This window comes from Mauremys reevesii, linkage group 16 (assembly GCF_016161935.1).
Source record: "Mauremys reevesii isolate NIE-2019 linkage group 16, ASM1616193v1, whole genome shotgun sequence".
NCBI lineage: Eukaryota > Metazoa > Chordata > Testudines > Geoemydidae > Mauremys > Mauremys reevesii.
In genome coordinates, this window is record NC_052638.1 from 24,716,450 (window position 1) to 24,729,033 (window position 12,584).

The 12,584-nt window shown below is 42.9% G+C and overlaps 1 protein-coding gene across 11 annotated transcripts in view; it reads left to right on the forward strand.

Annotated features, from left to right (window-relative positions):
* The window catches only part of TDRD12 (tudor domain containing 12), a 161,779-nt gene that overhangs the window by 34,463 nt on the left and 114,732 nt on the right, over positions 1 to 12,584 (forward strand). For all 11 annotated transcript variants that reach the window (XM_039503492.1, XM_039503494.1, XM_039503497.1 and 8 more), the window contains one exon: positions 9,089 to 9,216. In XM_039503492.1, coding sequence (XP_039359426.1) covers positions 9,089 to 9,216 — 128 coding nt within the window. The remainder of the gene's footprint in view (positions 1 to 9,088; positions 9,217 to 12,584) is intronic.

Here is a 12,584-nt window from a genome sequence, read left to right on the forward strand (position 1 = left end):
GTAAGGCTATGATTTTAAATGACAGTAATGACAATTTTTGACAAAGCGTGTGGCTTTGGAATTCCATGAAAGTGATGGACTAGCAACACTTGGTAGAGCTTAATACTGGTGCAGTGAAAAATCCTCTTGCTGCTCTGCTAGTGCGTCTAATCTTTACCTATAACACCTCTGTTGTTTAAGACCTCATTAAAGTGAATGGCACTACTGCAGGTGGTTTAAGTATCTTGCTGAATTGGGACATTAGTCCTACACCTCTCAAGCTTAGAGATTAGCAGTTTTGTTGTTGTTTTGTGAAGCATAAAAATGTCCACTGATGGGGGGGGTGGAGGGGGATTGAGATGATTATTTACCACGCTTCATTCTGGGGCTTCAAATTTTTTTCAGCATAAAATGGGCAATAGCTGTTAATGAATCATGAACAGGCTACCTGCCCTAACTACTGATGTTAGACAGTTTGCATTGGGTATTACAATGGAAGTATGTTTTAAGGATTTGAAGGTTGGAAAGGGCAGTAGGTGTGCAGATGGATATGAATAGGGCAGTCAATGCATTAGGGACAGCATGGAAGAAGGTGTGAAGGCGGTAGTTGCAGATGTGCACCCCTAAACTCATACTCATGACCATTGTCACTTTGAACGAATATCTCTAGCTGTAGAAGGCTGTAGAAGTACTCCCATTACTACCTATCCCTTTATTCATTGTTGTTTGTATTCAAATTTAGTGACATTTTTTTTGGCTTTTTGTTGAGGGTTGTTAGCTGAATTTTAAAAAATACTGGTGGCTTTTTTGCTACAATGGAGAATAACAAACAGGAAACAAACTTTGAAACTTTTTTTTAAAATGGCCTGTTCAGGCTTTCTGATCTCTTGTATCATGCATGCTATCTGAAGTCCCTAATGAGTGAATTTAGGGCTTGATTGAGACAAACCTTTTGTTTCTCAGCTGGTGGTAGGCTTGTGTGTTCAGTCTGAGTATTCTTTGCATCATAAATGTTTGCATAACTATCAGTTTTGTTGAGTGATCATTATAATAGATTTGAATGTTGTGTTTACTTACTAATTCTTTGCAAATCTCAGCCCGTCTCTAGACTCTAGTGTAATACAACTCTGATTCCCCCCCCATAAATATTGTTTTTTTAAAAAAATAGATTGACTGACTATAACCAGAAATAGAAGTACAGCTATGCAGCTACAACTGTTCACTTCATTTCTATTTTCCAAATTGTGAGACTTTCCTAAGCAGAGACTACTGTTTAGTCTACATAATGTGGTGATAATTTTGTAGAAGTTGTGTATGTTTGGTTTTACATGTTAGCTGGATCCACATCTCTGCTTAGTGAAAGGGAGGGGCATATGACCCTAAGCCATCTTCTTACCTCCCTCCTTTCCTAGGCCTGCTCTGGACAGAAATAGTTCCTCTTCAAGTGGTTGCAGATATGTATTCCACTCTGGTGTGTGTGCACCCAGCTCATTGGAGCCAGAGACTTTTGCTTAGCAGTACCCATAGGGATAGTGCTCTGGCCCTCGTAGCCCCCTCCCAGGAATATATAGAAGGGTGGCTCCAGCCCAAACCCTTTGCAGTTCATTTTTACCTCAGTTTCTGAGAGCCAACAATGACATTGTCTGTACATAATTAGCACTACCCTTGTAGTTAGTGGCTAGTATTTACTTTAGGAATTATCCTGTTTGTTGTAGGGTTTTTTGCTAAGCCTTTACCAGGGTTTAAGCACTGTCCTTTGTGTGGGGTGGCTATTCCAAAGAGCCAGTGTGGTGGTGGTTGTGTGTAGGAGGGGGGGCATATAAAGAAAAGTGCTCCATTAAGAAAAGGACTCAGATCACCCAGAGGTTGTGTTTAAAATAACACCTCATGGAGCAGGCTGTGAGGCCAGTTTTGCCATCAGGGCCTTTTGTGGATTGCCAGGCCCATGAGTCTCCATAGCTGGTGTGTATCTCAAATAGGCTGCCAGATTCAGACTCTTCTCCTTGGAAAAGAAGAGAGTGGTCCCCTTCCTCTGAACCCTCAAGAACGAAAACTCATAACACTCGTTGGGCCCATTCTAGGGCTCAAAGAGACTCTTACTCCTCTTCTTCAGGAAGAGTGTGGGACACTGCCATCTTTTGCTTGGTGTCTCAGATAGAGCAGCGTTGTTTGCCTGGTCTCCAATACTGAGGCAAAACCAGACCTGCACTGTATTGCCAACTCTTGTGCTGTTTGCTGAATAGCCTTTGAGTCCAGTACAATGTCACTTTCAGCACCAACAGTCTCAACCCCGTTGGCCTATCAGGCAGCAGCTGACTTACTCTGTCTTTCCGTCTCGGACACTTCACTGATTCAGGAATCCTCTTCTGGAATGGTACTCCGATAGTCCTGATGTACCCTGGGTGGCTGCTTCAGGGAGACTTGCTAGAGAGGTGAACCTGGTCCCATCATTGGCACTGAGACATCCCTCTTCAGTGCCCACAACTTCACTAACCAGGATCTCAACATCTGCAGGACTGATTCCTGATCCAGCACCAACCCCCTTCTTGGTACTTGCTGTGACTCCAGCATCAGTCGTCTTCCACTACCAGCTGTTGTTACAGCTTTGGGTTGCCAGTCAGTGATTGCGCTGGCTACAGTATTGCCTTGATGCATCACTGGATCTGAAACAAAGGAGCGACATTTGGTAGCCCCAGCAGATTCCCTCTGTTAACAGTAGGCTATTTCGGGCATTCTTCATAGTCCAGCGTGGGATCAGCTGTTGCTTCTTTGTCTTCTTCCAGGATTTGGTCTTGCAAATCCTCTAGACCTCCTGTGAAGGGTTGTCAGTGGTACCAAGATTGATCAGAAGTTAAGAGATTGGCTTGGTGCTTATTGGCCTCTGGTACAGTACTCATTTCCACATTGGCTTCCTTGGCATCCATGGTATGTTTTTAAAGATCTCAGTCATATTCTAGACCGGGGTTCTCAATCTTTTTCTTTCTAAGCCCTTTCCCCACATGCTATTAAAAACTCCAGGGCCCAGTGTGGGGTGGGAGGGGCATTGTGGTAGGGACCTTGGGCATAGATGTAGTTTGACTTCTATTTTTGGGGTGGGGGCAGGGGCTAGTGGGGCTCAAGCCAGCTTCACACGACGGGGTCCAGGGAGGGAGCGCCACCTCCACCCCCTGACTCACCTCAGCAGGCCACCCAGCCTGCCTGGGGGGTGTGTGGGGGGGTACAACCAAAAATTATAATTCAAAGAGGGGACTCAGCTCAAAAAGTTTGAAAACAGCTTAGGGTGCAGGGAGGGGGTAGCTACGGGCTGTGTGTGGACAGAGGGATAGCTCAGGATGCAGAGAGAGGGGTGTCTAGGGCTGTGTGAGGGCAGGGAGGTAGTTCAGGGTGTAGGGAATGGGGTATTAGGGGCTTTATGCTGGGAGGGCTCCCCTGCTATCTTGAAACCCGGAGGGGTCTGCCAGCTACAGAGCTGGGTCCCCACACCTGGGCAGTTCTTACTGGCTGCCTCTGTGGGAGCAAAAGGGGCTGGGAGCTGAGGAGCAGCTTCAACCCCAGGCAGCAGCAGGAGACGAGGGAACGCTGTGGCTGCCTGCTCCATAGCACCAGCCAGATCAGCAGCTGCCTCACATTGGCCGGCTTCGGCTTTCTGTCTGCGACGTGGGCAGGGAGAGGAGGAGGTTGGGTGGAGAGAGCTGACCCCGGGACACTGCGTTGTGTGAAAAAATACTTCCTTTTGTTTGTCTTTAAACATGCTGCCTATTAATTTCATTTAGTGGCCCCTAGTTCTTGTGTTATGAGGAGTAAATAACACTTCTTTATTTACCTTCTCCACACTAGTCATGATTTTATATCATATCATATCTATCATATCCCCCCCTTAGTCTCTTTTCCAAGCTGAAAAGTCCCAGTCTTATTAATCTCTCCTCATACGGAAGCCGTTCCATACCCCTAATAATTTTTGTTACCCTTTTCTCAACCTTTTCCAATTCCAATGATTTTTTGAGATGGGGCGACCACATCTGCATGCAATATTCACGATGTGGGTGTACCATGGATTTATATAGAGGCAATATGACATTTTCTGATTTACTATTTATCCCTTTCTTAATGATTCCCAATATCCTGGTTTGGTTTTTTTTGACTCTGCTGCACATTGAGTGGATGTTTTCAGAGAACTATCTAAAGTGACTCCCAAGATCTTTCTTGAATGGTGACAGCTAATTTAGATCCCATCATTTTATATGTATAGTTGGGATTGTTTTCCAATGTGCATTACTTTGCATTTATCAACATTGAATTTCATGTGCCATTTTGTTGCCCAGTCACCCAGTTTTGTGAGATCCCTTTGTAACTTTTCACAGTCTGCTTTGGACTTAACTATCTTTAGTAGTTCAAGATGAGAGGTTCAAGCCAATATTGTCCTTCCTGAATTTCCAACTCTGTAAGAGGAACAACTTTTGCTTCAGGATGAGGTTCTTGTTCCACCACCTCTGTCATCCTCCTCGCCAGATGATTCCACAGCCCCCGGACTACTCCTTCCTGATTCTGGAAAACTAATGCTTATCAGGACCTTTTAAGGAGATGTTGGCAGCTTTGTGTATCCAAGCTGAGCTTGTCCAAGAGCACACTCATAAGTTGCTGAACATTCTGCAGCCTTCAGCCTTGGGAAAGTTAGCCTTCCTGGAAAATGAGACTCTTGGAACTAGTAAAGTCCCTGTGGCACATGCCAGTGTCTGTTCCACCAACACCAAAACTTATTGACAAATGTTACTACATCCCCATGCAAGATTTTGAGTGTTTCTACTCTCACCTAGCTCCAATTTGCTTGTGGTGACTGTGACTAGTGAGCAGATTTATCAGGCAGATATGTCTATGCCTAAAGAGAGAGAGGCTAAAGAGGCTAAAAAAAATTGACTTAGTGGGGGAGCAAAGTGTATTCTACGTTATCTGTGCAGATGCTCATTGCTAATCAGCAGGCATTTTTGTCTGAATATGACTTTGTATATTGGAATGCATTGTCTCAATTTAGAGAGAAATTACCTTAAGATGCCAGGGAAAAGTTCAAGGCTTCTGTAGCAGAGGGCTGTTTTGTGGGGAAAATATCCCTGCAGTCAGTGTTTGCTGTGGCGGACACCTCATCCAGGGTTATGGCCTCAACTAAGACAATGAGGAGGGCTTCTTGACTGTAGAACTCAGGCATTGATCTGCATGTGCAACTGACCATAGAGGACTTAACATTTGACAGGCAGTCTTTGTTTTTGGAAAAGACAGATGAGACATTACGTTCTTTTAAGGATTCCAGGGCCATGTCACATCCTTAGGGGTTTATACCCCAGCAGTAAAAATATATCATTATGGGCGTCTGCAACAAGAACACATCTGTCCATGCTCAAAGCAGTATTTTAAACACCCTTCTTAGCCTGAAGGCAACACAACTTCTCCAAGAGAAAACATAAGTTGACAGGAGAAGGCCTTTTGGTGTGGGCTTTAACCAGCCAGCTTGTCTTTCATCTGGCAAGCAGTCACATTGACTCTCCCTTCCCTGTGGGGACAGGCTGTCCCCACATCCACAGCGTTTGGGACTGAATAACCTCAGACAATTGGTCCTAAGCACTGTGTTATTGGGTTATGCCATTCAATTCCTGTCCATGCATCCCAGCTCTTTTCTGGGACTCCTCTCATGAGTCACTGCTCCTTCAGCATGTTCAGACTCTGTGTTCATTGGGGGCTGTAGAGGAGGCCTCCAAGGGAAAGGGGCTCCCATGATCCCCATGTCCGTGAGAGGGCTGAGGCCTATTCTTTCTCTTTGTGGTCTCAACAAATTCATCAAATGCATGGTCATCTTATGCCTTGAATCTTTGGGCCTTGAATCACAGTGACTGGTTTGGTGCCATCAATCTCCAGGACACCACCTTCTAGGTGGCTATCTTCTTAAGCCACAGGAAGTGAACAGGAAGCCACAGGAAGTCAACATTATCAGTATACAGCTCTCCTCTTTGGCCTGTCTTTGACCATATGCATCTTGAACAAATACATGACAGTGGTACCAATCTATCTCCAGGGGAAAGAGATTCATATCTTCCTGTACCTGGACAATTGGCTGGCGAGGGACAGATCTGAACAAGTAGTTCTCAGTCACTTGCATATCACACTGCACCTCTTCAAACAGCTAGAATTGATTTTGACCAAAACAAAGTCAATGTTGATTCCAGCTCAGAAAATGGAGTACATCGGGGTTCTACTAGACTCTACAAATTTGAGGGCCTTTCTCCCACGCAAGTGATTCTAGATAATTTGTTTTTGTCTGGCTGTCAAATATCATCCTTCGACCATGGTCCATGTGTACCTCAAGTTATGGCCACATGCACTTACGTGGTTCAGCATTCAAGATTACATCTTTGTCTCCTGCAGTGATAGTTGAGATGGTCTACCACTCAATTGCCAATCATTGGCCAGACATGTCTGAGTACCTCCCAAGACACTGGATTCTCTACACCGGTGGGCAGAAAATAGCAATGTCATGGTGTTCTCTTTGCCTGTCCTCTGCCAACCAGGAGTGTAGTCAGTGATGCCGCCGCAATAGGGTGTGGAGCATATCCAGGGACATTAAAGATTCAGGGTTTGTGGTTGGAACAAGAGGTTGCTTCTCACATCAACATACTGGAGTTTTGCGCTATTTTCAGTTCCTGCCAAGCCTGTCGGAATCAGATTGGGGAGCCAGCAGTACACATTCTTACAAACAATACCACGGCAGTGTATAACGTGAACAAACAAGGAGGAGCCTTCTCTAGCCAGCTTTGGCAGGAGTTAATGAAGCTTTGCCCTTTTTGCCTCAAAGAAGATGTGCACAGCCTCTCACTTACCAGAGTCTCAGAACTAGTTGGTGGATGATCTGAGTAGGACCATGAGAGATTTCTGAAGAACAGCATGGTCAGGAAATGAGGCATCCTGTTGGTCAAGTCATTTGCAACAATCAGTCAGAAGTATTGGCAGTTCTCTTTTCAACCAGGATTCAGTCCAGAGGTGTTAACCATTGCTTTCCATCTGAATTGGAGATGTATGCTTGATATATGTTTTTCTTCCTATTCCCCCTCATCCCTCAGATTATCCTCAAAATGAAGCTGAACTATGCCAAACTGATTCTCATTGTGCTGGTTTGGTCAAAATAACATTAGTTCTCTGACCTTCTCAGCCTGTCTGTTTGACCTCCAAAATCTCTTCCTATCCCTCCTGAACAACTGACTCAGCATAGCCATTGTTGAATGATAATTGTTGAATGTCCAATCTTCACGTTATGGCATGGATGATATGTGGCTACATGATTAGAAAGGGCAATGCTAGGAAGCAGTTCAGAAGTTCCTGCTGAATAGTAGAAGATAATCTACTAGGATTATCTATTTGGCCAAGTGGAAACGTTTTCGGTCTAGTCAATATCTAAAGGAATTCAGCTGATGTTAGCTCATGTTCAGGACATGGTGGATTATTTGTTAAATTTGAAGTCCTTGGGTTTGGCTCTTAGTGACTGTGATCTCAGTGTTCCAAGGGAGGGCAGTGTTCTCAAACTTCCATGGTAGTGAGATTTCTCAGGTAGATTGTCTACCTGTTTCCATCTATAAAGAAAGTGGTCCAATTGTGGAACCTTAATACTGTCCTAAATGACCTCAAAGGTCCTCCTTTTGAGCCAATACCAACTTGCTCTTTGTCTCTGCTTTTCCAGCAAAATGCCTTTCTCATTGCTGTAACTTTTGAAAGGAGAGTTAGCAAAATGTAAGCACTTCTGCTAGGGCCGCCATGTACGCAGTTCTTCAGAGGCAAAATGACCTTTGAGGCCACATCTGAAGTGTTTGTCCAAAGTACTTCTGCAGTTTCACAGTAACCAAGTTATTACCTGTATTCTTTCCTAAGTCACACTTGAATGCAGATGAACAGCAGCTTCATATGTTGGATGTGAGAGGATGCTTGGTGTTCTGTCTGGAAAGAACTAATATCATTTAGTTTCTTACCTTGGCTTTTGGTCTCTTACTAGGATCGGATGAAAGGTGAGACGGTGTCTGACATGATTTCCAGATGGATTACTTTCTGTGTTACCACGGCTTATGAAGTGGCTCAAACCACTCCCCCACAGACTTTATGGGCTCATTCCAGAAGGGCTCAAGCAACACTGATAGCTTTCTTCAGCAATATTTCAATTTTGGACATTTGCAGGGCTGCTACATAATCTTCCTTGTATATGTTTGCCAAACATTGTGATGACCCTGGCATCTAGGTTAGATACAAATCTGGAGAAGGCAGTTCTGCAGACATTGTTCAAATAGAAAGTGGGGCTCAGAGTCTATCACTACTGCTTGTGATTCACCTGAGTGGAATATACATCTGCAACCACTTAGAATAAAAAACAGTTACTTACTGGTACTGTTACTGTTTTTTGAGATGTAGGTGCAAATGTGTATTTCACAACCCACCCTTTCTCCCTTCTGCATCAGAATTTCCAGCCGTGGGTTCCGATCTGAAGGTAGTGAGTAGGGTCGGGGCACCACCCCCTGTATATAATCATGGGAGGGGCTACTCAGGCCAGGGGGCATGAGCATTGCTTTGATGGGTACTGCTAAGTAAAGTTTTCTGGCTTTGATTCACTGGACGCCCCTAAGTGGAATACGTGTCTGCATCCATGTCTCAAAGAACACTAACAGCTCAGGTATACGTACGTAACTTTTTCCCAGCATACTGCTCTTAGTTACTTCGGTTGTTGTATTCCCACCACATCCGTCCTATCACTCCGTTCCTGACATGCACCTGAGGTGGGGAGAGGGAGTGGGTGGCATAGGGTCACCTATTGTGGCTTTATATCACCCAAGAATTGCCCTTCAACAGGGGGCAGGAGCCTTTAGGACAGTTTTTCAGCCATTTTGTCTTGCCAGACCAGGAGCCAAAGATTGAGACCATTGACTATATAAAAATGGTTTGAAAAGATTAATAATTGCTATTAATCTCAAACAAAATGGCCAAATTTTATGGTTACAGTAATGTTTTAATTGTATTAAAGTATTTTTGAAAATAGAAAACATTACAAATCAACGATGAATGTTAACTCTTTTCTTCTAAAATATAGGTGAAGTGATTGTAACTACACCATACAGCCTTTTGAGACTGCTTGAACACCACAGCTTATTATTTCTTAGACTTTGTCATCTTGTTTTTGATGAGGTTGATAACTTGTTCTCTGAAGCTAGCAAACAAGTGAGTATGGTATACATTCAGATAATACAGTACTTCAGTAATATGTAACTTGAAAGCCTTTAAAGGGGGTGGAGAACAGTGTATAAATATGAAATGTGTATAAAAATAAAAATTCTAGCCCATGATGTAATGCCTAAGTGTGGCGTGAATTTAAAAAACAAACAAACCCTGGATGTGAAGACATATTACGTGGTTTAAAAGAAAGAAACAAAACCCAAACTGCTTTTGCTGCTAAATCTCCACCAATTTTGAACAATGGGTTTCTTTTTCAGATAAAGTAAACGCTGATGTGGGTTTCTCCCCACACCTCTCTCCCTTCTCTTTCCCTTCCACCTTATTCTGGCTATTCCTCACTACTCTCAGAAGAGTTATGGGAGACCCTCTACTCCTCCAAAGATCAGCTCCTTTTTCAGTGTGGTGGCTACTGCCTCTGAAGAATAGAAAAGGAAATACCTAATTTATGGGACTAGCATGATGTCATCTTCTTAAGTAGACTACTTTCACTCCTGTTACAAGGATCCCTCTCCAGTAATTGTTACATTGAGGTCTTTTCTTTGGATTATAACTGGCAGGCCCCTCAGTCTTCATGGCATACAAGGCAGAAATGAGTTCAACCAGGCATTACCACATACCAAATTAAGGTGGTCCAAAATCTCTGTTAGGAAACCTAAACATTTTTTTGTCTTTTTTGAAAAACATATAGAAGAGTCCCTGGCTTCTACTCCCTTTTAGAATTCCAGTTTCAGGACTTAATTGTTGCGTCTTACACCTCTCAACCGTCTCCCACTCCAGTATACTCCAAAAAAGTAGGAGGGTCTGTCGGCTAAGGGTAGACAAAGGCTAGCTAGCTATCATTAATTTAATGGTGCAAAACTCAAGAGTCTTCTAGCTTAATTATTTCCTAGAAACAGGCCCTTATACCCAGTCAATATGCATGGGCTTTTTTCCCAGGAGAAGTGTTTTCCAAGCAGAGGAGCCTTTTTAACTTCCTATGAGTGGACTTAACCTTAAAGTTTTTCTTTGGAACTGGCAATATTGGACATAGTTCTTGCTCAACAAAGCAGGATCCCCAGAAAGGCTCACACCCTGCAAGAGTCTCTATCTTCCTATCTTTGTATTGAGGGAATTATGGCTTTCTCGTAGTACCCAGATGCTAATCTCTCTTTAAGGATATGTTACCAGAAAGTGCTATGAGACCAGGAGGTCATTTCCCAGCTTAGGTCCTGCGGTGACTGAGGCTTCTTTAGTCAGAAGTTTTCAATGTAAGTGGAAGGCAGTGTATCTTTAAAAGGTCTCTGTGACAGAAAGATGGTAGAGAGGTTCAAGAAAGAAAATAGCTTGAAGTGCATCTTAGCCAATTCTTGAGTTTTCTGCACATAGACTTTTTTGGTACCTAATTACAGATGTGCAAGCAAGGTATCCTTAGTGGGTTCCATGTATCAACGACAATTGGGATTGCCTTTGCCTACTATTAAAATTGTTCTATATATTTGTAAACTTCATAAGTTTGTCATTTAAAAATACCATCACGTAATTCCCACTTTTGTTTGGGATCTTAATGTGTGACATGTTAGAACTTTCTAGCACTTAACTTTCTGGTCTTCTGAAGTACTGTCTCTTGGACATGAACTTCCCTTCATTTTCTATTCAAACTGCCACTGCTGGCAGTGGACTGACTTGGGCATCATTGTGGGCAGCTCAGTCAATTGATGTAGTTGAAGAAAGCAAAGAAAGTGTTAGGATCCATGGGAAGTGGATGGAGAATATTAAGTTATAATGCCAGGTATGGCCTCAGAATATTGTGTGCAGTATTGGATACCTCATCTCAAAAAAGATATTGCCTCAATATGTGGTTGGGAAGAAGGTATGCTGCCCTTGTATTTTCCTGATTCTGAAATGTCACCAGGGTTACATTATTGTTCTGTACTGCCAGAGTGGAGGATAGACTTTTTTCCCTGAGTATCTTTATTATTCTAATAAAATGTTGACAAATCTTGGCTACTCAGAAGCATTTTTTTCAACTCAAGGCATCATGGTCTTGATGGAAATTGGGAGTGGTAACACTTGGGGTATTTCACCTGTTTTTTACACCGTAGCTTCATATGTGTTTCATATAGTGAATTGTATTGGAATGTCTCTGCACCAGTTTAAATGTCAAAGTTAGTCAAGTGGAAGTGAAGGGTCCCAAGCTATCTCTGCTCTCTAAAAAAGCACTGAATTATATAGGCATGCTTTTTTCCCTGTCTCAAATTCCAGGTTGGTTCAGCACTGGCCTGTTTTGTCTCCTGTGCAGGTTGTTTTCTGTGGTAGCAGCATGCCACAAGCTCACCTTACTTCACTACTGTGATATTGCATATGCATTCTCTTGTCTAGCCTCCGGGTGGCTCCCTCCACCTTGCTAATTACTTGTACTTGTCCACTATTAACTATCTCCCTACTAGAACTTCTATGTTTGCTGACCCATGTCTTTGGGTTTTTCATATCCTTCTGGAGTGTCACTTGCCACTCTGTCCTGGCCTCCCCATTCCCCAGATACCAGTAGCTCCTTCTCTCAGGGTCATCCTCTTGTCAGTAGCTTTCTCTGAAGGAACCCTCTTATGGTCATTTTTTTTGTTCTTCATCTAAGGAGGACCGTATGAGATGCTGCCCTGGACAGCTCTTTATAACTTCTTCTAGAGACCATCAGAGAGCCAGATTCCTACCATGGTGTAGATACTTAGTGTTTAGCAACAGTGGTATCTGGCGGTCTTGGGGAGATAACATGAAGATTTTTCTTCAATAAGCAATAGCTTTTTTTATTAACAGGGTTTTAGAAGGTGTCTCAAGGATAGGTTGTTTAGCAGAGCCACACTGGTTCTTTCCCATTTTTTAAGCTATCATTTTTGTCCTTTTTGAAGCAGACCTTTTATTGACAGTTGCTTCTTCAATGGGATTTGTCTTAAGTTTGGATAAGCCATTCTTTTGAGTCCTTGGGAGATGTATTTCTTAAATTTTAAAGGAACACCAACTTGAAGTCTAATCAGTTTCATCAAATGAATTTGGAATAATTTCACATCTCTGAACCCCTTGTCAACTTTCATGACACTTGCATTTTTAAGATGTTTTTCTCTGCCTTTTTTCATTGTGAAAGACACACATAAACTTGAGGGGAAATGTTGAAGCTGGCTATCTATAAAGAACTGTCAGATGTACAAATAAATTGGAGAGAAATATTTTTCTTTAATCTTTCAGTTATGCTAATTTGTACTGGTAACAAAAGTAGGTAAATTTTTTCATGTAGAATTGTCAGTCTTCTTCGAGTGGTTGTTCATGTCCATTTAAAGTAGGTGTGCGTGCGCCGCGTGCACGCCAGCCGGAAGATTTTCCCT